At 27.0% G+C, this 27,659-nt stretch overlaps 1 protein-coding gene across 2 annotated transcripts in view; it reads right to left on the reverse strand.

The window, feature by feature from the left end:
* Positions 1-9,925: 9,925 nt before the first annotated feature.
* The window catches only part of LOC129966157 (S-antigen protein-like), a 126,439-nt gene continuing 108,705 nt past the window's right edge, over positions 9,926-27,659 (reverse strand). Inside the window, exons 3-4 of one of the 2 annotated variants that reach the window (XM_056080551.1) lie at positions 19,570-19,653; positions 9,926-10,647 (exon numbers count right to left, since the gene is read on the reverse strand). In XM_056080551.1, coding sequence (XP_055936526.1) covers positions 10,313-10,647; positions 19,570-19,653 — 419 coding nt within the window. In that variant the 3' untranslated portion in view covers positions 9,926-10,312. The remainder of the gene's footprint in view (positions 10,648-19,569; positions 19,654-27,659) is intronic. The other variant, XM_056080552.1, reaches the window with a different exon arrangement.

Consider the following 27,659-nt stretch of genomic DNA (forward strand, 5'->3'; position numbering starts at 1 on the left):
CACAAGTTTCTATCAATTTTTAAATTATTCTGAAATCTGGCAATAAATCAAAAATTTCGAAAAGTTAATGGTTTGAAATTAATTTGATGGAAATAATCGTTTAAAAAATAGATGTTTTTTTTGTCAGACTTTTACAATTCAGAAGTCTATTTTCATCTTTTAAGCATCGATACTTAATATCAAAAAATATTTTTTTAATATAAAAGATACCATACACAATAAACATTTCAAAATAGCATGTAACATTAAATATAATGCTGAGATGTTTAGTCTTTTATTTACTTTTGTTGCATTAATCCTGTTATGAATCTTATTTTCAGTTGAGTGAAATCCTTTTAGAAAAGAATCAAAGCTAGTTTTTATTATTTCAGCTTTAATTCTGTGAAAAGTTTATTTGACGACAGTTAAAGTAAATCTGTATTATCTTTTTTATTTCTTTTAAATAGACGCTGTTTCTGGAATTTATTCTCAATTTATTGTAACCGCAATTCCTTATCACTTTCAACCAATTTTCTTATAAAAGAAAAGTAGAAACTTGCTAAGAATGTCTAGTCAAGAGGGTTTCATCTAATTGTATTTCTACCCGGAAATAGGAGTTGCCAGGTAATTTTTTTTCGTACAAATCATTAGCCAATGCACTTCAAAAAATTACGACTTATGGGTCATCGTCTTTAGTTGATAATGTTAAATTTATGACGAAGAATTAATCCTAAAATATAGTCTTTTCATTCCCAGACGAGCTTAACGGGTCTCTTGGACACTATATTAGACTTCATTTTTTACCACCGTTTTGGTCTAAAAGGATTATTTAATCAAAGATAACTGATATTGATAAAAGCTTTTATTACTTATTTCAAGACTGATCGTTTTTTTTCCTTCTGAATTTCTTTTATTTGAGCTGCTGTTTCCTACGAATTTTTGGCTGTGATCTTAATTTATATGAACTGAATTTACTTTGAATGTTAATTGATTTTACTAAAAAAATGTTAATACATTGCAAATTATATTATAGCTGTGAATCGCTAATAACAGGCTACTTATTAAGCAAAATATATAAGAGCTATTAGTGAGTAGCAATATAATGAATGCAGTTTTCATGAAGCTCATTAAATTTAAGTGACATAAAAAGTACATAATTTAATTTATCAAAATAAATGTCCTGTTTTGAAATTAAGCGAGGGTTATTTTTGATTGCACATTGTGATATTTAATTCTGATAAAATGCCGAAGGATATATCCTGAATCAAGACATATCTTTTCAGGATTGAGGGTTATATAGGATCTACTTTCAGGATTTATGCGGAACGCCAACGTGTTAGTTGTGGATAGAAATATTGTACTGCTGACTTAATAATAGAATTGCTATTGTTATATTCATGGCAATCATTGCAACTATCAATATATGCTAAATGCTAAAAGGCAATAGGTTAGTTCAGTTCAGATGGCAATAATTGCCTGCAAAGTGTTAGCACTATGGTACAGACATTTTGAATCTCTTGCCTTTACATATGATAGTATTTTCAATGTTGTAACTCAGCGCCTTTAAATGTGTATTAAATTCTGCTTATTAATATTTTATTAAAGTATTTATGAGGCACATTCGGAAACATGTTTTATCTATATGAAATAGCAAACTTAGTCAAAGATGCAGCGATTATTGTGCTTCATTATCTCTTATTTTTTTCTCTGTAAACAAAAGAAAATGATTACAAAACATTCATGATAATATCCAATAGTTTTGGGATTCTTATTAATTAAATTTAATGAATTCAAAAGACAACAAGTCCTTATAATTCTTTTCTTCCGCCAAATTTAATTTATTTGTAACTTTCCAAAATGTCCACTGCATGTCACCTGAACTGCAAAATTAAGATTTTTATGGATTAAATATTATGTTTGGTCTGGATTATTTCATCCGAATTTCCATTTGCTTGATTTTTGTCTAAAAATAAATTACTTTTCTCCTATATAAATGGCTGAACCTGATAAATACTATGTGGATGAACGTTGTTTTTCATAAAACTATAGTCAAGGCCAACTTCAACTCTTATAAAGCAAACATAGGGCTTTTACATTTCACTCCTTAATCTCACAACGGACACGGTTTATCTGTCAAAATTTAGAGCACCCAGCCAACGATAACAGACTTTCAGATCATCAAACCTCCTCTGCCAAAGTGATTTTTGTCTGAAAAAACCATCACCAAGCTATGAACAAGAATGGCTGAAAAGAGTAGCCAGCAACTTCCCCTCCAGGCAAAAATTCCATAGAATAATTAAATTTATCAGTGAAAATAGAGATCTGTTCTTGCCACCTTAGCTCTCAACACCAAGTGTCATAGTCACCAGGTCTAAAGGGGGAGAAAAGCATCGTATTTTCTTCACATACATATGCCTTCATAAATATCTTTCAAACAGATATTTTCTTTGCTACCATTAACTAATTTATTTATTTATTTCATTTATTTATTATTATTTTTTTTATTTTTTTGGATAACTGCATCCTTATCTATTTTGTCATGACAACAAGTGAACACAGAATTCATGTGTTTTTTTCATACATAATATCTATCTGAATATTTTTATTCCAGATAATTTTTGTCTAATATTTCAAAGCAGAAAATCTTTCTAAACGGTTTCATCTTTTTAGCATTTCTTATATGTTTGTAAATTCTGCACATAGTTATTTTAGTTTTTTTCTGCTGTAAATATTTCGGTACTTAAACAAAATTCCCGTAACATGCCCATCAAACCGTACAGTGACTAGAATGGTTGCGGATACGATGGTATGAGAAGGAGTTCTGTTCTGCCAAAGATGAATTCTGACACAAGTTCATTTGGGAAAAAAAAAAGAGCGATCTTCAATTTCTTCTTCAAAATACCAGATATGCAGATATCAGAACAGTCACATTAAGTAAAACTGATGGCATCAGGATTATAATATTTTTTTTAATTAAGAAAAAGAAACATTTTCACGCTTTAAAAAGTTGTTGATCTCTCAGTCGAATGAAAGAACATACCCAGAAACTCAAAAAAATTGGAGAATTATAATTATTTTATTAATTTACAAATTAACTCTCATTAACTGAACCCTCTCTACAGCGGTTGTCAGAAATTCCAATCAAAATTGGCAGTTCAATTGGCAACTTTCGAGTTTAATTTTTGGAACACAAAACACTTCTATATCTATCTATATCTATACTTATAATAAAGCTCAATGTGTGTGTGTGTGTGTGGGTGTGTGTGTTGGCGCTCTACAGGCCAGACCGTTTGACATACAGCTACCAAATTTGGTACATGTATACCTTGGAGGTTGGGAATGTGCACCTGGGGTTTCTTTTTTCGAATTTTTAATTAGAATTTTAATTATTAATTAAAAACTAACTTTCCCGCCAAAAAAATCTTCCATTTTCCCCACCGCCAACTTTTCCGCCAAAAAAATCTTCCATTATCCCCAGCGCCAAACGAGAAAGGCTTCAGTTTTTTTTTCTCCCAACAGTAATGAGGCTAGGGTTAAAATTTTTCGGCGGATTATTTCAATCGGTTCTGTTCATTTTCTTAATGTTTTATGCATTTAAAATTAAACATTGTTAATGAATCAATCTTTCAGATTCATTCTGAAGTACTTTTGAATTAAAATAAAACAGAATAAAGGAAATTAAAAATTTCTAATCCGCATAGCGTTACCCCAACTGGCGTAGAAAAAAATCACGTATTTGCGTTACGTAACCGGCGAAGAAAATTCACGCATGCGCATTCTGTTCTGATTGTTGCCATGACAACGTTATCAATGGATGATTTAAATTATTTTTGGGTTAGTTGCATGCTTTTGTAAGTAAATTGTATTTATGTTAGTTATATATTTTTTGTATATGCTTATAGTTTTAAGTACATCGTTTTTTAAGTAGTTTTTTTAAAACCTGTTTTCAACCGTTTATTTTAAACGATTCGTTTTATTTTCTTAGTGTTTGATGCATTTAAATTTAAGCATTGTTAATTAATCGATCTGCTCATAATGAATCTAAGAATATTTTGTTAACCAACTCTTGAGATATTACATAAATTAAAAAAGATATTCTTTAGTGCCCATAAAGCTTAAACGCTGAGTGACTCTATTTTCAGTAATCAGATTATAAAAAAATGCTTTGTTTCAGTAAAAAATATTATTATATTAATTGAAGATAAATTCTTTCCACTTTAATTTAAAGCATAAATTCTACGGGTGCTAACAGAAAATGAGAGAGATACATATTACGTTATGACTGAAGGCCTTTAAAATATTATGAATGAATTATATGATAATCAAAGTTTGAAGTTTTAAAATATTTTGATGAAGAAGCTATTAAAGTAGAAATTGCATAAAATATTTAATTATTAAAATTTTAACGAACATTAAGATTGGCGAACCGGCTGGTCGCCAAAGGCGGCTAGTACTTATAATAAAGCTCAATGTGTGTGTGTGTTGGCGCTCTACAGGTCAGGTCATTTGACATACAGCTATCAAATTTGGTACATGTATACCTTAGAGGTCGGGAATGTGCACCTGGGGTCCCTTTTTTTGAAATTTTAATTAGAATTTTAATTATTAGTTAAAAACTAACTTTCCCGCCAAAAAAATCTTCCATTTTCCCCACCGCCAACTTTCAGTTATTTTTTTCTCCCAACAGAATTGAGGCTAGAGTTAAAATTTTTCGGCGGATTATTTCAAACGATTCTGTTTATTTTCTTAATGTTTTATGCATTTAAAATTAAACATTGTTAATTAATCCATGTTTCACATTCATTCTGAAGTACTTTTGAATTAAAATAACACAGAATAAAGGAAATTAAAAATGTATAATCTGCATAGCGTTACCCCAACTGGCGTAGAAAAATTCACGCACTTGCGTTAACGTAACTGGCAAAAAAATTCACGCATGCGCATTGCTTTCTGACTGTTGACATGGCAACCAACGGATGATTTAAATTATTTTTAGGATAGTTGCACGCTTTTTTAAGTAAATTGCATTTACGTTAGTTATATATTTTTTGTATATGCTTATAGTTTTAAGTACATCGTTTTTTAAGTAGTTTTTTTTAACCTATTTTCAATGATTTAAATTATTTTTAGGTTAAGTGGACGCTTTTGTAATTAAATTGTATTTATGTTAGTTATATACTTTTTTGTATATGCTTATAGTTTTAAGTACATCGTTTTTAAGTATTTTTTTAAACCTGTTTTCGACCGATTATTTTAAACGATTCATTTTATTTTTTTAGTGTTTGATGCATTTAAAATGAAACATTGTTAATGAATCGATCTGTTCATGATGAATCTGAGAAATTTTTGTTGACAAATTCTTGAGATATTACATAAATTAAGAAAGGTATTCTTTAGTGCCCATAAAGTCTAAACGCTCAGTGACTCTATTATCAGTAATCATATTATTAAAAAAAATGCTTTGTTTCAGTAAAAAATATTATTATATTAATTGCAGATTAATCATTTACACTTTAATTTAAAGCATAATTTCTACGAGGGGTAACAGAAAATTAGAGAGATACATATCAGGCTCTGACTGAAGGCCCTTATAATATTATGAGTGAATTATATCACTATCAAAATTTGAAGTTTTAAAATATTTTGCCGAAGAATCTATTAAAGTTGGAATTGCGTAAAATATTTAATGGTACGACCGGAGTTTAACCTCCTGCTTGGAGCAATTTTTAAAAATCGCCAACAACGACCTTGCGAAATGTTCAAAAGCAAAGGAGCAGATGTTCAATTATAGTGCATAATAAAGATTGCCAGCTTTCGAGCGTTATCGCAACTTGGCGAAGAAGGGGGTTAAACTCCGGTTCAACCTATTTAATTATTAAAATTTAAACGAACATTAAGATTGGCGAACCGGCTGGTCGCCAAAGGCGGCTAGTATTAAAATAAACCTCGATTTGCTATTTCTGGCAATACGAATTTTAAGGCTCATCTAAAGAAAAAATTGTTTCAAACAAAGATTTCTAATTCTTTCTTAAAAAAAAAAGATACAATTTGTTTAAGAATCTCACATTGTATTTGCTTAAGATCTTAATTTATTCCACTATTTTTTAGATCTAAAGTTGGATCGGAATAGATATAGATCTGTGTATCTCTTGATAAATATTGCTTTCAGAGAATGAACGTTGAAGCACAAATTTATGTTTATACAATTTTTTATTAAATCTTCTGTTTTTAATAAGTATTCATTTGCAGGAACAGATTTTAATTATATACAGACAAAAAGTGCTTTTCATTTATTTAAATGAAAGAGAAGATAGTTTTGGACTTTAGGAATAAATCTTTTAACCAAGGATGATTTCTAACCCATAGTTAGTAAATCTATTTTGAACTTACTGAACAAGTCTTTATAGTATCCCATTACAAATCTTCTCTTCTTGTATTATATGCAATATCAAAATGAAAATAACAAGTGAAGAGGTTTAACTTTCCTAATTTTTTTTTTATATATACAAGAAAGAATTTATTTTTAAATGTTTGAGAAATGAGGCATTTTTCTATTGTAAAACAATTTGATATTGAACACCTGCGTTTCATCTCTAACAGGGTAAATGAACTCTCTTGATCTTTTCCAGGTGTTATTTGCTTTTAAAATAAATACAAAACGTTCAAAGTGTCGTTGCAAGTTATTAGATGATTCAATTTGCATGTATTTTATTTTTACGTCCTTTTCAATTTACAGCATAAATTATACGAATCTTTGCGTATTTCTTTTTAGTTATTCACAAAAAGTGTGGAATTTCCTCTTATTTTCTTTCAGAATAAATATTTCAATAAGAAATTTACGGACAAAATGCTTCAGAACAGAATTTTCTTCCTTCTTCAGGGATAAATTTTTTTTATTCTTTTGTATTAACAAGGGAAGATACTGATTTGAGTGCAAACAGAAATTACGGATATTTTTTTTTCCTTCCTAAAACGGAAAATTTCTGAATTTTTCAAAATGCAGAATGTTAGATATCCTTCCGCATTGATTCCTCAATTTCTTTTCAGATTAAGAAGTACCTTGTTACTCTATTTTTAATTTATTTTAAGAGATTGGAGTAATAGTGATGTAATTGATGGTAAAGTACAAATCGCAAATAACCATTTACATAAGTAAAAATATTCAGAAATTAGAGATTGTGGAGAAATATGATTTATGGAACTTTCACAGAAAGAAATATTAGCTGTCTGTGAATTACGGTGCCTATGGCAATGTTATTTATTTATTTTTGTTTATTTATTTATTTTGCAAAGAAGGAACCTTTTATTAGATAGCGTTCTATATCATTAATTCGATGCTCTAAATATATCTTGTAAATAATTATTCTTTCCTTTCTTCCATGTTTTGTAGTATGTGTTGAGTGACAGGCATTAACATCTCACAAGTGCATATTATTACTATTATAGAATATTTTATTAGGGATATTTCTAATATTTCTCTGCCTTTTCCTCTGTTTATTCATGGATTGGAACAATTCTAGTTAAATGATATTCTTTTAAATGGGTTGCCTTTCAGAATATCAACATGGAAATGTTAAAATGCAATAAATAGTCTGAATGCACTTGAAATATTTTTATTTCAATTCCTAGGCATTCTATTAGCAACATTAATTATGATTTATTCAAAATGAAAAATATAATCCTGCTTCTTACCGAAATATGTAATACAAATAAAACTTAAACAAATACTTAACTAAACTTATAAAAATAAACTGTTTACATATCATGTTTCTTATGCCTTCCTCTATTTAACTTTCTAGCCCATAAAGGCAATCGGAATTAATTTCATCCTCTCTGCAAAGGATGTCATAGTTACTCAAAGAATCTGTGGTTTCTTAATGGCGCTACTTGATATGCTTGTATTTGTGCCTTTTATTAATGCTATTTGATTTTATTTTGTTTCCTGTTTGTCTTATGTAATCGGTCGGCAAAAAGCCAGACATTTCATAAACCTAAACTTGAGGGTTTTTTTTTTTGTTACATTTTGCAAACAGGAATTTCGTGTTTACCTAAAAAAGCATTGTTAACGAGAAGAAAGCGTTAATGGAGAGTATATATATATATATGAGTAATATTGTATGGGTAAAATTGTGGGTATATTATGGATGTCTTTATTATATATAAAAGCCATGCGTAATTGAAATGATTTACGAAAAAAAAGAGCATCCTTGAAGTCTTTTGATTCTAAAGACCAAATTTAAATTAAATGATATTTGAAAATGTTTTCTGAAATAAATATCGATACTCTAAAGTATCGAAAGCACAAACTTAATATAAGCTTTATACTTTAAACTATCAGATTATACGTCTAATAAGATATTAATTCTGTAACCAAAAATGTCTTAAATACTTAAAAAAATAATTAAATTATTGAAAAATTTAAAATTTATAAATATTATAAATGAAACTAAATAGTATTTATAATTTTTATATAAATACTATTAATTATAAATCTCAAAAAATTGCAAATTTTAATATCGTTTTCTAAACTGCATTGTAAAGAATCGGCGTTCATATTCTCAGACTATTCCGAGATATAGGAAAAAAAATAAAATCCTTTTACGAATAATAATTTTTGAAATTTCATAAATATACTTATGATAATTTAATTTTCAATTTTATATGAAAACCGTATGTAGTTACTCAATAGCCGCAGTTGAAATGTATAAATTATTGACGATAAAATTATTGTCTAATAATTTTTATTGGTTGGAATTTGGATCTGCAGAATTTAGTTTCTATTTTAAAAAAAAACATTATAACATTGTTAAAGATATCGATGTAAAAGGAACACGAGTATTTTTTTATGTTCTTATGTTCATAGTGTAGAGTTCTATTAATTTAAACCAAAAATTCTAAAAGGCACGGAAATATCAGTTTGAAAATTTTACTGTTAGAAATTTATTATTTTTATAATTATTCAATTCTCTCGTAGATTTAATTATTCCATTTCTATATATATGTGCTGTAGTATTAAGAATTTTTTTCTTATACTTAATAGCATTTAAAAATTCATTCTCTATTTAAAAAAAGTGCACAATTTGTTTAACACTTTAAAGGGCCATTTTTTCTTAGTCATATTACGTTAAAATATTTTTAGGCTTGAAATTAGAATAAGAAAAGGGATTCATTTAGCTTATTAGATCAATTTAATTTGATTAATTAATTAATTTGGTTAATTAATAATTAAGTATCAAATCAAGACACATCATTTTGTGTAAAATAAAGAACTAAAGCATCTGAGTTTCTGTCTTTCTAAAAAAAATTGTCAGAACTTATGCCAATCTACATAAATTCATACAAAGATGGATAAATTTGGTGGGAAGCATACTTCCCACGGCCCTAGAAAGGGTTAAAATAAAATATTATTAAATTGCGAAACTCTAAACCCTTAAAAAATAAAGAGATTATGAATGTTTCTCACTTGATTCTTATTTTAGATTTTTTAGTACTTATATGCAAAAAAAGTTAAATAATATTCCTTAATTAAACTCATTCCATTAAAGTTCCTTCATAATTTTAAATTCGTTTTTACCTATTAACGGCTAGTTGTTGTTGTTTTTTTTTGACTCAAAATTCATATTTCATTTATTTTTCAGATTGAGGTTACAATTTCTTTTCCACTGAAAACGAACTCTGGGTGAATAAAGGTTAAGTAAAATCAATTTTAGAAAATTTGAATTATCTGACCAAATTGTTTTGGAATATAATTTTTCTCTGGATTTTAATCAGTTTTATTATATAATTCAGCATTTATTTGGCCTTTATCGAGAGTTTTGGTAAAATACTTTATTATAATAATCATATAAATGAACGTATGATAGGTATGGATTCTATAGTTCACAAAATGATTTCTATCATCTGCGAAGGTAAGCTTCAACAACATAACAATAAAGAAAGAAAGGAATTACTTTTTGGAAGAAATCCTTTATTACTAGGTAAGTATTCACACAGGTATTTTATTACAACACACGCCAGAAGTCATAAAATATTTTATGTATTATTACTTAGGGCGTGGCACATTAACATTTCATTTTATTACACGGATTGTTTTTATTCCATTTTTATCAATATCCAATGCTTTGAACATTGAATGGCTCTTTTGAGTTAGAACACTTGACAGGGGGGGAGGGAGTTTAAAGGGTCCGAAAACATCTCCAAAACAAGACGAAAAAGAAAAGAGACAGACGGTCTAGTGGCATCAAAAATCCAGAAGTGGCCCATTCTCTACGTACTACTGTTGAAGTCTATCGATCGAAACAATGAGGACTTTTGTTTTAAATTTCTGAATTTCTTATCTTTTTTCAGCATTTTCCAGGAAATCATAGTAGTCGGACCGTTTTCCCGGGCCTCCCAGGAATTCGGACACCCTTTTGGACAGTGCTTGATGCATGGCGTTTCCAGCAGGATATCGTTTGCCGGGGCCACCGAGAAATTCGGATAACCTTTTACCGGGGCCGCCCAGGAATTCGGATACTCGCTTGCCTGGACCACCGAGGAATTCGGAGATCCTTTTACCAGGTCCGCCAAGAAATTCGGAAACTCTTTTCCCAGGTCCTCCTAGAAATTCCGACAGACGCTTATCTTGACGATCTTGTGCCCACTCTGGGGAATAGGCATCTTCTGGATCTGAAAAAGCATTAGATTAATATTCATTGATAGAGGGAAATACTCTAATGTCTGTCCGAGTTTGCAAGGAAATAATTGTTCTGAAAAACAGAAGCTGAAGATAAGCATCGACATCATTATTGAATTTCGAATCAAAAGTTCGACGATAATAATATAGAATTAATATATATTATAAATAAATATAAAAATAAATTTGAATTTATGTGGAAAATAAATGAGTGGAAATGATGAACACTGAATTTTAAGTTCAGTTGTTATTTAAAATTAATTGTTATTTAAAATTCAGTTGTTTCAGATAGATGATTTAATAGATGAAATAAAATAAGGTGATTAATAAAGTGAAATTCAATCAAAGTTAAGTGTGACCCTAACTATAAGTGTAGCAGCTACTGATGTTTTAGCTAAACTGTAAACTTTAAATTTTCTGCAATTTTGTAAAACTCCGCTAAGCAGTGTTTTTTTTTTTTAACTTTTTGCAACATAAAATTATTCAATTTTTGTATTTTTATGTAATGCCAAAAGTAATTTTCTTGGATTCTAAGACGGTTGCTTATTATAAAAATGAGGCTAACAAAAAACTTTCTCTGTTGAATTATAGATAAATTTTCGAGTTTTTAAATAAATTACTAGTTAGGTAAGTTCATGCAATTTTGTAAAATTACACGTTATTAAATTCAAAGAATTAAAGGAAATAATATGGATATAATACAGAAAAAAAATACTAAAACTCATGTTAGTTCTCCCTAATTTTACACAAAATATTTCATTTTTCTTGCAGGAAATATTATTTTTTTAACAATCTAAAATTGTCTTTGTATTTTTCTTTGGACTAGAACAATGGGAATATTGCATTACAAATGCTCAAAATCTTAGCTTTATAATTTCCTTTCAAAGAATACTTTTCACGGAACTTTATCAACGTAATTACAGAGCAGCTTTTTTTCTTTTGTCGAAGAATGATTTCTTGTAGTCATATTTTAGTAAAATATGATCTTCAGTATCGTTAATTACATGTGACGAAGTAAAATACACTATTTGTTATCAGGAATATTGCCTTGACATTAGTTTCCGCAAGACTAAATTCATTTTATTTCCTAGTCTTTTAAATAAAAGCATAAATTTATTTTCAAACAAAACTGAACACAAAAAAGTCTGCTGTTTCTAAATAAAAAAAAGACTTTAAACATAATTATACATTTAACTGATAATAAAAGCGAAGTCTTTCATAAACATAAATATCAAAGAGTTTAAATAACATGAATGCCTATTGAAACTTCGGTAATGACAAACAGTCAACTGTTTTTATTTATTTATTTATTTGAATTCACGAAGGAAAATAAAATTGTAAAGCAAATATGCTAAACTATCAAACAAATAATTTTTAAGGCATAACATGTTTAAAAAATAGCTGAGGAAACAATTTAAATTCGAAATTTTATTGTAGAAATAATGTAGAAACATTGTAATTTTTTTTAATGTTTTACTACTGGTTTTCTACAACTTTTATGAGTAAAGATATTCTATTTAATCAATATTAACATAAAAATATTTCAATTAAAATCATCTGCATTTTTAACCCTTTACCTAATTTTGTTCTTTTATAATATAGAGAATTTTCTAAAATACAAAATAGTATTGAAAAATTCATATATGCTGATATATAAAATATAAAATAAATAAATGTAGTATCTTAAACATTAAAATGAATACAAAGCAGCCACTTTTGAATTAGAACCACATGAAAAAATGCAACAGGAAATAGGGTAGAAAGGCAATAAAAAATTTAAGTTCAATATTACAAAATAAAATTTCATGTAAGCGGCCAACACATCCGTTTCTTCTCCGACGAGTTCTTACCTTCTTAGATGACAAAGAACCAAAAATACTCCAGCCACTTGCTGTATTTTATCTCCTATCTATGAAGAATTAAATATAGAAAACGTCATATGATACCTCCAAATGATAAATATTTAAAAATTCCAAAGTCATTTGGCAATTTATTTGCTAAAGCATGAGTTCAAAGCGAAATTTAAAATAGTTTGGTAGAAAATTGTATCTAGATCGTAAATCGTTAAGAAATTATCAGTTAAAACTCGCACGTTAACTTCAAAAGGTGAGGAACTTTTAGATTGTTCGTATAAAATAATAAATTTTTTTGTTGGATTCTTCATACGGAGTAGTATACACTTTTTTTTTTTCTTTTTTATCTGTATTATTCTGTTCTTGAAAAGTTTTTGTTCTTGTTGTCTATGACTGTATCTTTTTAATTTTTGTAGATTATTATAGTCTCATTTTATTAGACTACATAACGCCTAATATTAAAGATTTTTTTCTTTAAATTAAAACAAATATTTACTTGCAGAAAGAATAATAAAACTTTAAAAAGATATTTTTCATATCCACCCATTTTTAAGTATTAATTTTTGGTTTACACAGAATATACATATATAGTTTTGCCTTCACTTTCTTTCTATGTTATTCATAAAATATATTCTAAATAATATTTTTCATCAGAAACTAACATTATGATGCAATGTTCAAATTATATGAAGTTTTTTCTATTGTAATATACATATCCTCAACTATATTTTCCAAAAACCTCATCAAGTATAACTTTAAATTTTTTTTATTTCAGATTGCCGGTTTATAATCGCTTTCATCAACTTTCTATTTTTGATAAAGATTTATGTTTGACACTGATTGACTGACGAGGGCTTTAAACACAATTTGAATTTTTATAACTCCAAATTTTAATAACATTGTCTGAGCTTCTATTTTATACTGTGTTTATTCAGTTATAAACTTTCTATTTTTTGCAACGATTCATGTATTTCTATCACTTTTAATGGCTTTAAACACACTCTGAATTTTTATAACTTTAAATTCTAATTGCATCGGTAAAATTTATATTTTATATACTTTATTTAACAGTGTTTACATTATCGCGGCGATTCTAATGCTTTTTAGACCATACTTGTAGACAAAATGGCTTCCAACTATGAACTTTCCATTTTTTATAACTATTCATATTTTTAACACTTTTAATAATTTTATATACACTCTAAATTTTTATAACTTTAAATGTCAGTAAAATTAAGAGTGTTTCTATTTTATATAATCTATTTAAACATTCTATTCTGTAGCGGAGTTTCTAATACTTTTTAGAGTATAATTTAATATTTGGAGACAAAATGGTTATCAGCTACTTGTAATACAATTTATTTATATGCCAAAACATTTACTAAGATGTATAGTATTATAGTTAACATTATCAATATGTATAGTATTATAGATAATATAATTAGTACTCTAAGATAAACTTCTTGGAAATTTAAAAAATTTAAACTCCGAAGACCGAAAAATATTTCATATTTTCAAAGAAATAGAATATGCTTTCAATTACTTACGATCAAATAACTCATAACTTTAACTTAGAGGAATATACAAATTTATTCTGCAAATTAATATTCAGGTTTGTGCCATTGTTAAAAACTGTTTATTAATTTGTAAAATAATGTTTTGTTTGGATATTAAACAAAATCTATTTTTCAAATTAAGTTTAAAGGCTGTATTTAAAAACAATTATTGCATGTAGGTTGGAAAGCTATAAATGTTTGCTACATAATTATTATAATTAATTCCATATTATTTTCTATGTACTTTAGATGACGAAAATTGAATCACAGTATATTATTTCATTTTTTTCAATTGAACCTGTCAACAATTTAAACAACTGACGATTGAAGTTCGAGACAAACAGTCACGTTAAATGGAATTTTTAATTTATAATAGCTCAATTCTCTACGCATCTTCCCCCCTCCCCCCTAACTTGAAGAATAATGTTTGTGAATTGAAATGTTACATGAAATTATATATTCGATTTTAATCTTCCAGATGATAAAAAGACATTTGTTTCATTGAGTTTTTAAAATTCCATTAGTATTTCTGCTTATGTTCTGAAAATGTAACATCTGCGAAAGAAATGGAATCACGCATATTCTTATTTTAATGCAATTGCTTGATGACGTGCACTTGCTACAAAAACGAAAGACAAAATTGGTTGAAGCAATAACTGGCGCCGAAGGCAAACAGTAGACTTAAAAATGCAAACATACTTTACATTTGAGTGTGTTTAAAATAATACTTCAGACAAGGGTAACAAAAAAAAAGCAGCTGCAGTTCAAACCGTAGCTGTAGTCTGCAGTTTCCGAGAACAAAGAAAACATCTGCGATTAAAATATAGGAAGTGGTATTTAGTTTCTCCTTTCTATATTTGACTCACTATATTTCCAGAAAGTTAATAAAGCTCTTTAAAAATGAGTAAATAGGAATTCGAGATTTTGTTTCATTCTATTCTTATTATCATCTATTTCGTAGTGGATTTGCTTTTAGTTGCTGTTCTATCGTGAACTTAGCTTTGCAAATTGTATTGACTCGAAATAAAATATATTTCGTTAAAAAATATTTCATTTCAAACATTCAATATTTAAAAAAAAAAGATATTTAAATTTCTTGAAGAGCAACATTTACTATATGCAATAAATTGAAAAGTAATTTTTTTAAAGTAAATCTTCTAGATTTAAATGAACATTTCCAATTTTATGGTATAGATAAGCAGAAGCTTATTATCATAAGTTTTTATTAAATTGAAACAGAAAATTACAATAAATAATTGAAAGTGAACTATTGTTAACTATAAATTATTATGAAATAAATTGAAAACTGTAAGTACAAAAATAGACCAGATACAATTTTCATCATGATCATTATTTTAAAGAAGTTTTCAAATTCTTATATTTTTATTAAATGAATATATGAAGCTTTCGCGGTAATTATGTATTTAAAATATTTCGCTTCGTTGAACTCATGCTTCAGAGATATTTAATTTCTTTAAGAATCATTTTCAAATATAGCCAAGATGCTTTGGAAATTTAGCCCATGCACATTTTACACCATGCATTGTCCATTGAGATATTTCAGAACTTGAAATCGACACCGAATTCCATGCAGAACATGCATTAGACTTTATATTCTTCGATATTTCTTTTTGTTGTTGTTGTTCTTATTTTTTTTCCTGTTTTCAACAGGAAGAAGAACATTCTTTACTTTCATCATGCATTTGAGGCAAAATTAAAGTTGTATAAAAAACAGAAAGGTGGACCACGCCTAATTATTTTATAGGCGCTCAGTATCTAAAAATCTCACTCTCTTAAAATCTTCACTAAAATACTGGAATCTCAAAAAGGCAAAAATAAAAGAATAAGATAATGATTCCCCATTAAAACTGCAAAAAAGTCTAACCTGGCAGTTCTAATGCTTAAGTAATGTAGCATCAAATAAACAAGTTAGGATGTCACAAAAGCACAAAATTGTTGCTTGGTCACGTGATACTATTTCATTAAATAATTTATTATATCGTAGCATGCATTTCAGAGACCGACGAATAATTATTTCCTCAAATATGCTTTGATATTAACTTGATTACAAAAATTAAAATAACATATTCAGTAGCAACCCATTGCAAGTATCTTTTCAAGATGCAATTCAACACCACATTAACAACATTTAAACATATAGACGACGAATATCTTAATTTGAAAATGCAATAGTTATCTTTGGATACGCAGTAAAACTATTTTATTCAACATCAAATATAAATAAATGCAAAGTTTCATGCAAATAATTAAAATATGTATATATCCTAGCAGTGCAAATAATTTTTAGAGCTCATTAATTATTTTGCAAGCGAACTAAATTTTGCTGTACTGCCGTCTACCTAGAAATGACACAGATATTAAATCTACAATTTTTTCTGTCATGGAAATCGCAAGTATCTTTTCGCTTGTAGATAATGATTGCGAACATTTATTTACATTAATTTGTTTTAAATTGAGGCATGTAAAGAAGAAATCTGTTTATTCCTGCCTTATGACAGTATTTAATTTAATAAATAGGAATTTATTTTTCCATGTCAATTTCCAGAGAGTAGATTTGATGCCTGTGCATATTTTAAAACAAACGAACAGTAATGTAAACGATTTCTAAAAAATTAACGATTTTTGGAAATGCCGGATTTTTCACTTTTTTAAGCTTTTTTATTGCAAAGGAAGTTATATTTAATCTCTGCCATTCGAATTATGTGAATAGTTTTAAAAGGTTCTTTGCTATGATTTTCCAAAAGTGGAATTTGAAGAAAGTTCTAAAAATCAGTTTTATATATTTATTGTTCAATGCAAGAATATTTTTTAAAAGTTCGTATTTATGAACTTTATATAAGATATAACTGCAAAAACGGTAGAAGATGTGTTCTTATAGAATAATTGTGATTATTTATTTAGGAATTGGTCTCAAAATATTTTTTTCGCTGCTTCAAAACCTACAATATAATAAAATTATATGAAAAACAAATAGAATTAAAATTACTTTTTCATATTTCAATTACTCTAGTTATATATTTTGGTAGCTGTCTTTTTTAATACATTGCAATTTTGTATTCTAATTAATATTTAACTCATTTTTAAAAAAACTGTTATTCCAAGTTTGACATATTAAAGTTCTTTCTAACATTTAACATTTAATTAATGTTCTTTTCATGCATAAGTAAGTAATATGCACATTAATTTTTATATATACACATCTATTTCCCATACATACATGCATTACATCAAATAAAATGCAAACAAAAAAGACATGCTCTTATTGTAAAAACTCTTTAACTGCTATAAAATGTCTAAACACTAAAAAAAAATGATTTCTGAAACTACGAATGTATTATGATTCATAATTAAACTAACTTCTTAAAATGGTCATTATGTTAGTAATTGTTTTTATCATATTTTATTAATATGAAAACAAAACTATTTTTGTCAGTTAAAGAGTTTTTTCTTAAGTTTTCGATAACTAATTTTACTACACTCTTGCTTTATTACCTAAAGTTAGATCCTCTAAAAATTATCCATGATTTTCTTAAACGGATAAAATTTAAATAATATTATCTATATACAGCATTTAGATTTCAGAATTTATTCTATAACAAAACATACTATCATCTACTTCTTGAATTAAATTAAACGTTTTGTTTTCAAATAGCTTCACAATATGGTAATACTATAATAGTTAATTTTATCGACTAATTAATATTTAAAAATCAGATTATACCGCTAAAAATATTTACATTAAGTACATCAAATATAGAAGAGGTTTTAAGCATGCAGTGTACACTTAGATACATATATATAATGCAACACAAATATATTACATGCAGATCTAATATAACATAGTAACTGCGTATCCAAATTATGAGTTCCATTAAGGTATTTTTCTCTCATGTAAAATTTATCATTTAAAGTATATATAAGAAGTTGTTTTCACATGAAAGTATATATAAATAAATAAAAGTGGAATTTGATTTTCATTATGTTTTTTTTAAATATGATACGTGGACGTAAACACCCTTACATTAAAAATTTGAGCTTTATTGGTAAAAGTATTTAATAAAATAGAATAATTAATTAATATAAAGAATTTTAAAAGTATAGAACATTTTTATAAATATTTGAAACCATGAATTTCTAGATTTCTTTTAACTAAACTTAATTTATTTTGCATAATTGTATAATTGAAAAGATTACAGCGGAAAATTATTCTAAGGATTGGATGTCAAATATAGAGACTAATTAGTTTCCTTTCTTCACATGTGATGTAGCTTTTTATTTGTTCTTTTAAAAAAATGCTATTAAACGGATAATTAAATGCAGCATAATTGATAGCTGAATTTGAAAATATTTAAGTTTAAATATTTTTCTGCAAAAATTACATTAAAAAGTTATTAATGGATCCCAAAGTTTTATCTGTGATAATGAAATAAAAAAAACTTTAGAAAAAAAATTTGATTAAGTTCTTTTTTCTCGAAATTAGATGCTTTTATATCTTGAAAAATTAACCTCATTTATAACCATATATAAAATGTAATTCCTATTGATTAAAAAAAAACTTTCTCATTTATATTTATAAAAATAAGAAAATTTCTAAGATAATTTTATCTATATATAGTCAACCGAATTTGCTTATCTTTGATAGCATGTATCTATCATTAAAAACTCTTATTTTAGAGATTTATATTGAGGAATTTATCTAAAAATCCAATTTTCGATTCAATTTATGATCATTCATTTAAAAATGAAATCATCCATCTGTGTCAGCATCTATTTGAAGAGAAAATTCAAGTAACTGATGTGAACCTTGATGGAACTCTCTAAACATACTGCATTATTCTGAATAATTTCATTCGAATAAATAAAGAATGTGGGCATTCCATACACACATTCCGACATATAGAACACATATTAACCGCATTCTCCCTCTCACCCTACGCTCCGGAAGAAGATCGTCTGTCTGTCGTCTTCGTCTCTCGTCGCTTCCTTCCTAGGAACTCCGACCCCATTCGTTTTTCACTTTCGAGCGATCTGTCCACACCCTCACCCAGAATCAATTCGTCTTCGTCTTTCGATCTCTTCCCCAAGAATTCAGAGCCCATCCTCTTGAAGGGAGCCTCGTCCATTGACTCATCGTCTTCGTCGTAGTACTCGGATCTCTTGCCTAAGAATTCCGAGCCCATTCTTTTGTCTTCACCAGATCTTTTGCCCAAGAACTCAGAACCTATTCTCTTGCCCAAGAATTCGGAGCCCATTCTTTTACCCAAGAATTCAGAACCCATTCTCTTGCCGAGGAACTCGGAACCCATTCTTTTGCCGAGGAATTCCGAGCCCATTCTTTTATCTTCTTGGGGAGATCGTTTGCCCAAGAATTCGGACCCGATGACGTAATCCTGGCGGCGAGGGTGTGGAGCACTGATCCGTGCCCTTTTCAGTGACTTTTCCCTAAATCTCAAATTTAAAGGTGGCGGGACATTTAAGCCTGTACCTAGCGAGATTAATTGCATGATGTGACGTAATGTGTTGTCAGAGAGCGCTGTAGAAGGTTCTCGGAGAACATCCATGGAGTAATCTGTAATATAAACATGTAAACAAGGGATATCACACATCCAGAGTAATGCACCATTAATTCACTCTTAGAAACATACAGAAACATGATTTAACAATAATATACACTTTTATGAAAAAAATCATTGCATATCAACTGAAATTTAATAACCAAATATATGAAATATATTAATAAAGATAATATTTAAAATATTATGATATAATATGACAAACTTCAAAACATAATAAAATTAATATCTGTAGCAACTCTTTTCCAAAATAATTAGATAATTTGCATTAAAATGTATATATTCTATCTATCTTCATTTCCTCCAGTCCTTTTATGCACATAATGTTACTCGGCTATATTTGGCTTTCTTGCAATTTCACTGCTTTCCATACAAAAAACAACATGACAAATTTGATATATTCTTATAACTGCTTTAAGGAAAAATATATAGTTTTTTTACAATTTAATAGAAAACATATTTCAAACGTGATTTTAATTGTATTATTTGACGTTATTCCTTGGAGAATTAAAAATCTTGCTTTAACGATAACTGAAAGGAAAAAATATAATTTTAAACTTCAGTTTATTAATTGAACCATTTCTATGAAAAGAGATTTAACCCAAAATATAAAAATTTTGGAAGTTCATATTGTTTGTTGCCATTTACAGAAATACAAATTAATGCAAATACTGGAATTTGTACTATATCGTTCTTTAATGGATTTCTTTGAATGAGATTTTAGGAAATAAAAAGTATTTTATTCCTTATGTATATTTTCAAAGGGAGTTCAAATTTTGCATAGTTTAAAAATGATTAAATAAATTTCAAAATGATCCCAATGATAATTCAGTATTTTCAGAACTCAATTATCAGTTGATTTATAAATTTTAATTAAATTTTAAATATATTTCAAAAGCGCCATCTTCTTTTGAGTTTCTGAAAAAATGATTAAAAGATTTCATAATTTTAATACCAATGAGTTATTATTAAAATGAAAAATAAAAACAAAAAAAATTTTTAAAAAATGCGTTTATTAGCTTTCTATAAAATAAAAATAAAAATCTTTTATCAAAAATATGGATTTCAAAGCCAAATAGTAAAACTTGAGGCATTATAAAAAATTAAGATTCAAAAGAACATCAGAAAAAAGGAAATTGCTAAATATTTATTAAAAATAACAAGAACATACTATAAACGAGATGAAAATTTGAAATTTTCAAAAATATTTTTATTAAAGACTGAAATCTTTTCTTTATTTGTTTTTTACCATATTTTTGCTAAAAAATGTTTTCTACTTTATAGTTCGCTAATAAAAGATTGTTCTTAAAAACCCTTTTGCTTATACGATTTAATACTATTCTAATGCGAAAGTATACTTTAAATTACCTAAGTCAAAGTTAATTTATAATATAATGAAATATTTTTGCAATTGCATTAAATTTTCGATAATTATTAACTTAATGTTTTTATTGTCTGTCACCGTTTAAGCAGACGAACGAGTCTTTAATTATTAATATGATGAAAGACAGTAAACAATCTTTAATTAATGATGAAAATAATTTAAATAATGATTTCGAAACACAAATAATATCCATTACTCTATCACCTTTTATTTTAAATTTCCTAATTTAATGAAAGTTAATGAAATAACTGAGCGCACAGTCTTTAAAATAAGCATATTTAAATAATGAGGCTTTTTACCGATTCACTTGAATCGTAAATTATAATTAACTATCACTATAAAATTTTATAATTAAATACCAAAGGTAAAAATTTATGCCAAATATTGCAATTAAAAACTAAGTAAAATGAAATAATTGAATCTATCCCTGCTTTTATGAAATTGAAGAATATACTTAGAAAATCAAAGATTAGCAGTTTTTTGAAATTGAGTTTTATATATCGATATGAAGCATTAGATACTGTAACATAAACATTTGAAGATGAAATAAAATAATTAAAATTATTCCTTTCCTAATATTATGTATTGAAATATTAAATGTTTCATTTACAATTTTTTCTTTTCTTCAGATTGCTCTAAAAATGGTTTCAATATAATGATAGAAAATAATTAAAATTGTTCCTTCCCTGAATTAAAATTTAAAATGTCCTAAGTAATAATTTGATATCCTGCAAAATAACTTCAATTATGTGCTATACACAAATTTTTACTACTTCAAAGAAATGAAATTACTATAAACCTTACATTTAAAACGCGTGAATTTTTCGAATCGCGTGAAATATTCATTCTTTAAATTTAAAGAAGCCTGTTTTCAGGAATAACTGATTTATGAAATTCTTCGATTGTTAAGTAGGCCAGTCAGAAAGTTAGTTGCGTTACTTCGTAAAAAATTTCGGTCAAAGGCAATTTTGATGAAACTCTGAAGAAGCACTGCAGATATTTATCTTTATCTTGTGACATAAAGAATTTCACGGCGCAATTTGAGTTTTTCTGATAAGCAATCGTAAACATGTCTCGGCAGTTGCAAATTGCGTCCAAACTGGAAACGCACTCAGTGATTAACCACATGCTCATACATAAAATCAAATACTCAGTATTATTCATTAGCTTTTTTTGTTATTATTTTTTCTTAGTTTTTGTAAATTAATGTCGTAGAGAGACTAGACTCTTTATAACTTCATTATGATGAAAATAACAGTTATTTAATTATTTTCTAAGTTCCACATTTCACAAGACAAAACAAACACGAACACGAAAACGCACGACTTTCACTTACAATATAATCTAATAATGATCCCCAAGAGGGATCATGAGAAATACACTTTGATGTTAATAAAATAGCGCCACCTGTTGTATCAAAAGAAAAAGTGGTAGAGTTATGTAACCGCTACATCATCAAGAAAACCATAGTCACAGTCATTCTCTTTCGACGAACAATTGTAAAAATTTCAATTCCATTTCGAATCAAATTATTTATAATAACATCCATACAATATTAATTATGGAAAGGAATAATATATTGTTCTTTTTAGCATTTCTGCAATTGTTTAAATGCTAGGAACAGTTTTTCGTTTGTTACATTAAAATAATTTACTGATTTAATTTTGAAAATATATATTTAAAATTTTTCATGTTGCCTTATATAGCTATTCTATAGAACTGATTTTCCGACACTGTTTTAAATTTAAGACAAAATTACTATATTTCAATCCAGCATTGGTCAAATATCAGTTATTTACATCAGAATTTTAATTAATTAATTTAATTAATGAACAAATTATTTATTTAATTAAATTTAATCATTAGTTTTTAACCTTCTTAAAATTAGTTTCAGATTTTAGAAGTAAATTCCTGTTTATTTGAATTTAAGACAATTTATAGTAAATAAAAATATCTAAATTAAATGTTATTTTATTGCTAAGAATCAAATAAATTGTCTTAAATTCAAGACAAATAAATTGTCTAAGAATCTTGCATAAATTTTTAATGAGAATTAAAATAAAGAAATATATTAAACATTCAATTTTTCAGAAAAGTCGAGCATATTACTTAAGTACACGATTCTTTGAAATTTCTTTATTATACCGTTATCTCTCTTAATATCCTTTTCCAGTTTTTGAACAATTCCTCATAAGGATTAAACTTCATAATCAGTTTTCAAGAATTCTTTCGAAATTCTGAAATCTTTTAGTTCTTTGTATTTTTATCTCTTTCATGCTTCGATAAACTAACATAGTAAAGAACTTACTGAGCATAAATCAAAAATCAAGGTAAAAGTCGCTTTTGTAGAAAATTAGATAGAAAATTAAAGAAGACAAGATTAACGCTGACTCGACGGTAAATCCCCAAACAAGCATAAAAATCCTATTAATTTTTAATTACTCTCTGTTTGGGAGTTATAAATGCCTTGAATAAATGATATCGCAATTTTCGAAAGTGTATCGCTTATAATTATAATGCATGCTTCTACTCGATACTGACATTGAGAGGTTGTTTATTTTTATAATAACCACTCAAAAATTAAATTTTAAATCAAATATAACGATTGATAACAATATCATCTTTCTTTTTCTTCTCTTGCAGGATAGTCCCGGATGGCCATTGGTCTTTCTTAGAATTCCATTTCAATCCTTCACAGTATCATCTCTACTCAATAATAAAAGAGAATTTGTGTGTGCATGTATGTGCGATGTGATGCTAAAAAGAAAACTACTAGACATATATCTACGAAATTTAGCATATTATACAAATATATAATGGAGGGAAATGTGCATTTTGGAACAATTGGATGAAGGAATTTGACCTGCATAAAAATTAAGCAAAATGTTATTGATTCTTTGGGAATAACTCTCAAAAAGATTATAGGACAAAAGTTATTTTTAAGCTATCTGAAAATGAAAAAAAATCGTAATTTTCTGAAGATTTTTAATAAGTTTTTCTGCATAATTTGTTCCAACATTTTTTAAATACTGCAATCGAATTCAAAACTTTTTCATAGATAATTAAAAAAATTATTTAAATCTTCTCCTTTCATAATTTAATGGTAAGAAATGAAAATGCTGCTTATTTTTATTACTGAAGATGTTCCGTTTTCTTAAATTTTTTCGGTCAATTGTATTGAAATTTATGTTATTTTTTACTTTATCAAATTTTTGTGAAGTCTGTAAACAAAACATTATTATGATTTTAAATATATTAGATAATGTATCATGTAATCAGACATATTGTAGTTGCTATTTTTAATTTCATCAGATTGTTTTAATTACTGACATAATTAACAAAATGCACAGAATTAGAAAGGATTGATAGATTGATTAAATAAACTGCATGTTTTGCAAGAGAAGTATAAAGACGAACTTAGGACTGTAAATTTGCATTAGATGACACAGATAGTTACATCACGTGATTTTACGTAATAGCTATGTTCATGTTCATGAATGAGAAGTTTCTATAATGCGAGGTTTTAAATGTCTATTGCATATAAAAATCTCTAGCACATCTATTGCATATTTAAAGTTTTAAAATATCTTTAAAAGTTTAAAAATATATATTTTTTATTTTTTTAAGTTTTAAAATACTTTGTTAAGAAACCATTAAGATCAAATTACGATAAGAAATCGAAATGAAGTGAAATTAAGTCACTATTCCCGGTATCAGGTGCCGGCAAACAAGTTAGTCACCAAAGACGGCTAACAATAAATAATGTAGATATATCACAATATTTAACTAATAGTACAATATTAAACTATATGCCATGTTATGCTGCGCTGTATCATGCCGCTCATTTATCTCTTATAAAATTCAATTAATGGATTTCGAATTTCATTCAGGAGTCCTAGTTTAATTCATATGATAACATTGATGTTTTACATCTGTCTACACCTTTCGTTCATTTATTTGGGAAATAAAGTAGAGTTTTCGAGTTTTCTAAAATCATTTTCTAAAATTTGCTATGTTTTTTGTTTTTTTTGATAGTCGCACAATATTTTTGAGACTTTTGGACTTTTGTTCCTTATTTATAGCAAATGAACATGTGAACTGTGGAGAGAGTAAAAAACACTTGTTGTTAGAGAATTTGCTAATAGGAGGATGCAGTTAAGAAGTAGACACCTAATTCACTTAGAACAAAAATTCATACCCTTCTAAAAGTTCCTTATACATAAGTTTAAAAACATGTTAAAATAGTGAAATTCAAAATAAAAGTATTCAAAATCTTATATCAAGAGTTTTATTCAAGAAATTTATACAATTATTTGACATAAAGAGCGAATTGGCATACTTTGTCAAATTAGATGGTTAGAAATCTTAATTCAACATAAAATTCCACAACTAAGAAAACCTACAGATTTTTAAACAATATATAAACCTTAATCAAATCCCTGCAATTAAATATTAAATTAATGTGAATTCTAAAATTCAAACAATTTTATATAAATAATACAAAGCATTTTTAAACTTCAATAATGTATAATTAATAAATGTTATAGTTAATGTTTTTATTTAATTGAGCTTGATATTTATTAATTATTATTAACTTTTTAGAGATGATACTTAATAACTATAATTTTAATTGTTACACTTTTAATCATTTAAAACAATCGAAAGAAATTGATTAAACCTTAAGAAATTTAGAAACTCACCTACAAATGAATTTATTTCATAATACTATTAAATTATGTGTTGATTCCATTTCCTTATGAGGGTTTTATCAGAGCTGACTACTAATATTTTATTAATAATATAAATATTTTTTAGAATCTAAGTGTTAGATCGTTTAGGAGCAAAATGAAAATGCGACCATAAAGATATGAAAGTAGCAAATACATAAAAATATAATTATAGTAAAATCCAAAATTTTATTTTTTTAATGAAATTGAACTTCAACATTATTCGGTTTAATAACATGAATATTCCTTAATGTGTGAATAAGCACCCGGATATAAAAATTGGAAAGACATTGCTAAAACAGTGATAGATTTTAAGAATTCTGCTTCACATTTTTTTATTGAGCACCCTTTCTAGCCTAAGGGAAAAAAACCCACAAGCGTGTATTTTATCAAATTATTCTTAAGAACTCAGACACCGAGCTAAGAAGTGCAGACTGTGAGATATTATGCCAGATATATGTATGGAAAAAAAAATGTTCTTCAACTGTTCGAATATTCCAACTTGTTGCCACGGTTTTCTTTTCATAACATGGTTAATATGCTAATTTCAGGGTCAAATAACGTCAATAAACATTCAAATTTGCAACCTCAGAGACGATGTTATGAACGCTTTCAGTTTTTTTTTAAACTATCAACTAGCTTCTGGTAAACGTAGATAACAACGAGTTATTCTAAACATGCAAATCATGGGAAGAGCTTGGAATAACATTTCCTGGCATTTGATTCTTTCCGTTCTTATTTTTTTTTTCTTTTCCTGTTCTAGTTGGTTCTGAATTCCAGAATATTCACTGTTATGCAGACGATTTTTCTGTAAAAACTGAATCGAAGTGATCATTTAAATATAAAACGATTTTCTTGAAAGAAAATTCCTTTTTTATTATTGTTTTTATAAAAATCATGAATAAGTACAAACATTTCAATTGCAATTGAATATAGTCAGTTTTCCAAAAAAAATTTTTTTAGAAAAAAAATTGCTTGCTTTGAAAGTTTATTCAAATCATTAGAAAAGTTTTACAAGTTTTTTTTTAATCACTCAACATTTTTTCGACATGGGTATTTCGTAAACTAATTTCAGAAAGTTTGAGAACAAACTTTTTTTCTTTCGGTCTCTTTAACTATTTTTTTTCCTGCTAGCTTTCCTGACCATTTTTAGAAAAGAACGGAAAAAAATCTTAGAAAATATAATTTCCTTTTAATTTATATAAAAAATATGGAAAAGAATTTTTAAGTAGGTTAGAATATTTTTAATGGAATAAATAGCGATATTTATCTCTTATACATCGTGTGTAATTTTCTGATTTTTGCGTTTAAATATAACTAACGAGACTCTACAATTTCTTTCTACTTTTTTATGAATATTTCTGATATAAGCTTAAGGCAGGAAATAGAAATATTTTATTATTTAATTCAGTTGCCAGACACATTAATGAATTGGACTTTTCCTAGTATAAAAATTACTTTTTACATTAATCTACAAAAGAAAACAGTCTTATAAATGAGAGAGAATAAAATTAAGACGTTAAATTGCATTCTCTTTAAATCCGATACAGCACCAAATATTTATAAGTTTGTTATTCTTTATTAATAATTGCTTCACATATGTCTAATTCAAAGAGAATCACGTTTTTAAGAAACAATAAAATTAGAATTTTGGACGGAAATATAAAGAACTGACCTATAGCGCAGTTAAAAATTTCTGAAGAAGTGTCATGGTTAAGATGTATATGTTATAGACTTTACTTCTAAAAATAAATAGTGTGGAAAATAATTTTTCAAATAATTCACGTCCTATTAATTATTTTTTTGTAATCTTAACCATCAAAATCTGATTTTAATCCATGGCTCTTGCAGAAATTGTGAAAGTAGGAATAATTTAACATTTTATGTTTTT

This window comes from Argiope bruennichi, chromosome 4 (genome assembly GCF_947563725.1).
Source record: "Argiope bruennichi chromosome 4, qqArgBrue1.1, whole genome shotgun sequence".
Lineage (NCBI taxonomy): Eukaryota > Metazoa > Arthropoda > Arachnida > Araneae > Araneidae > Argiope > Argiope bruennichi.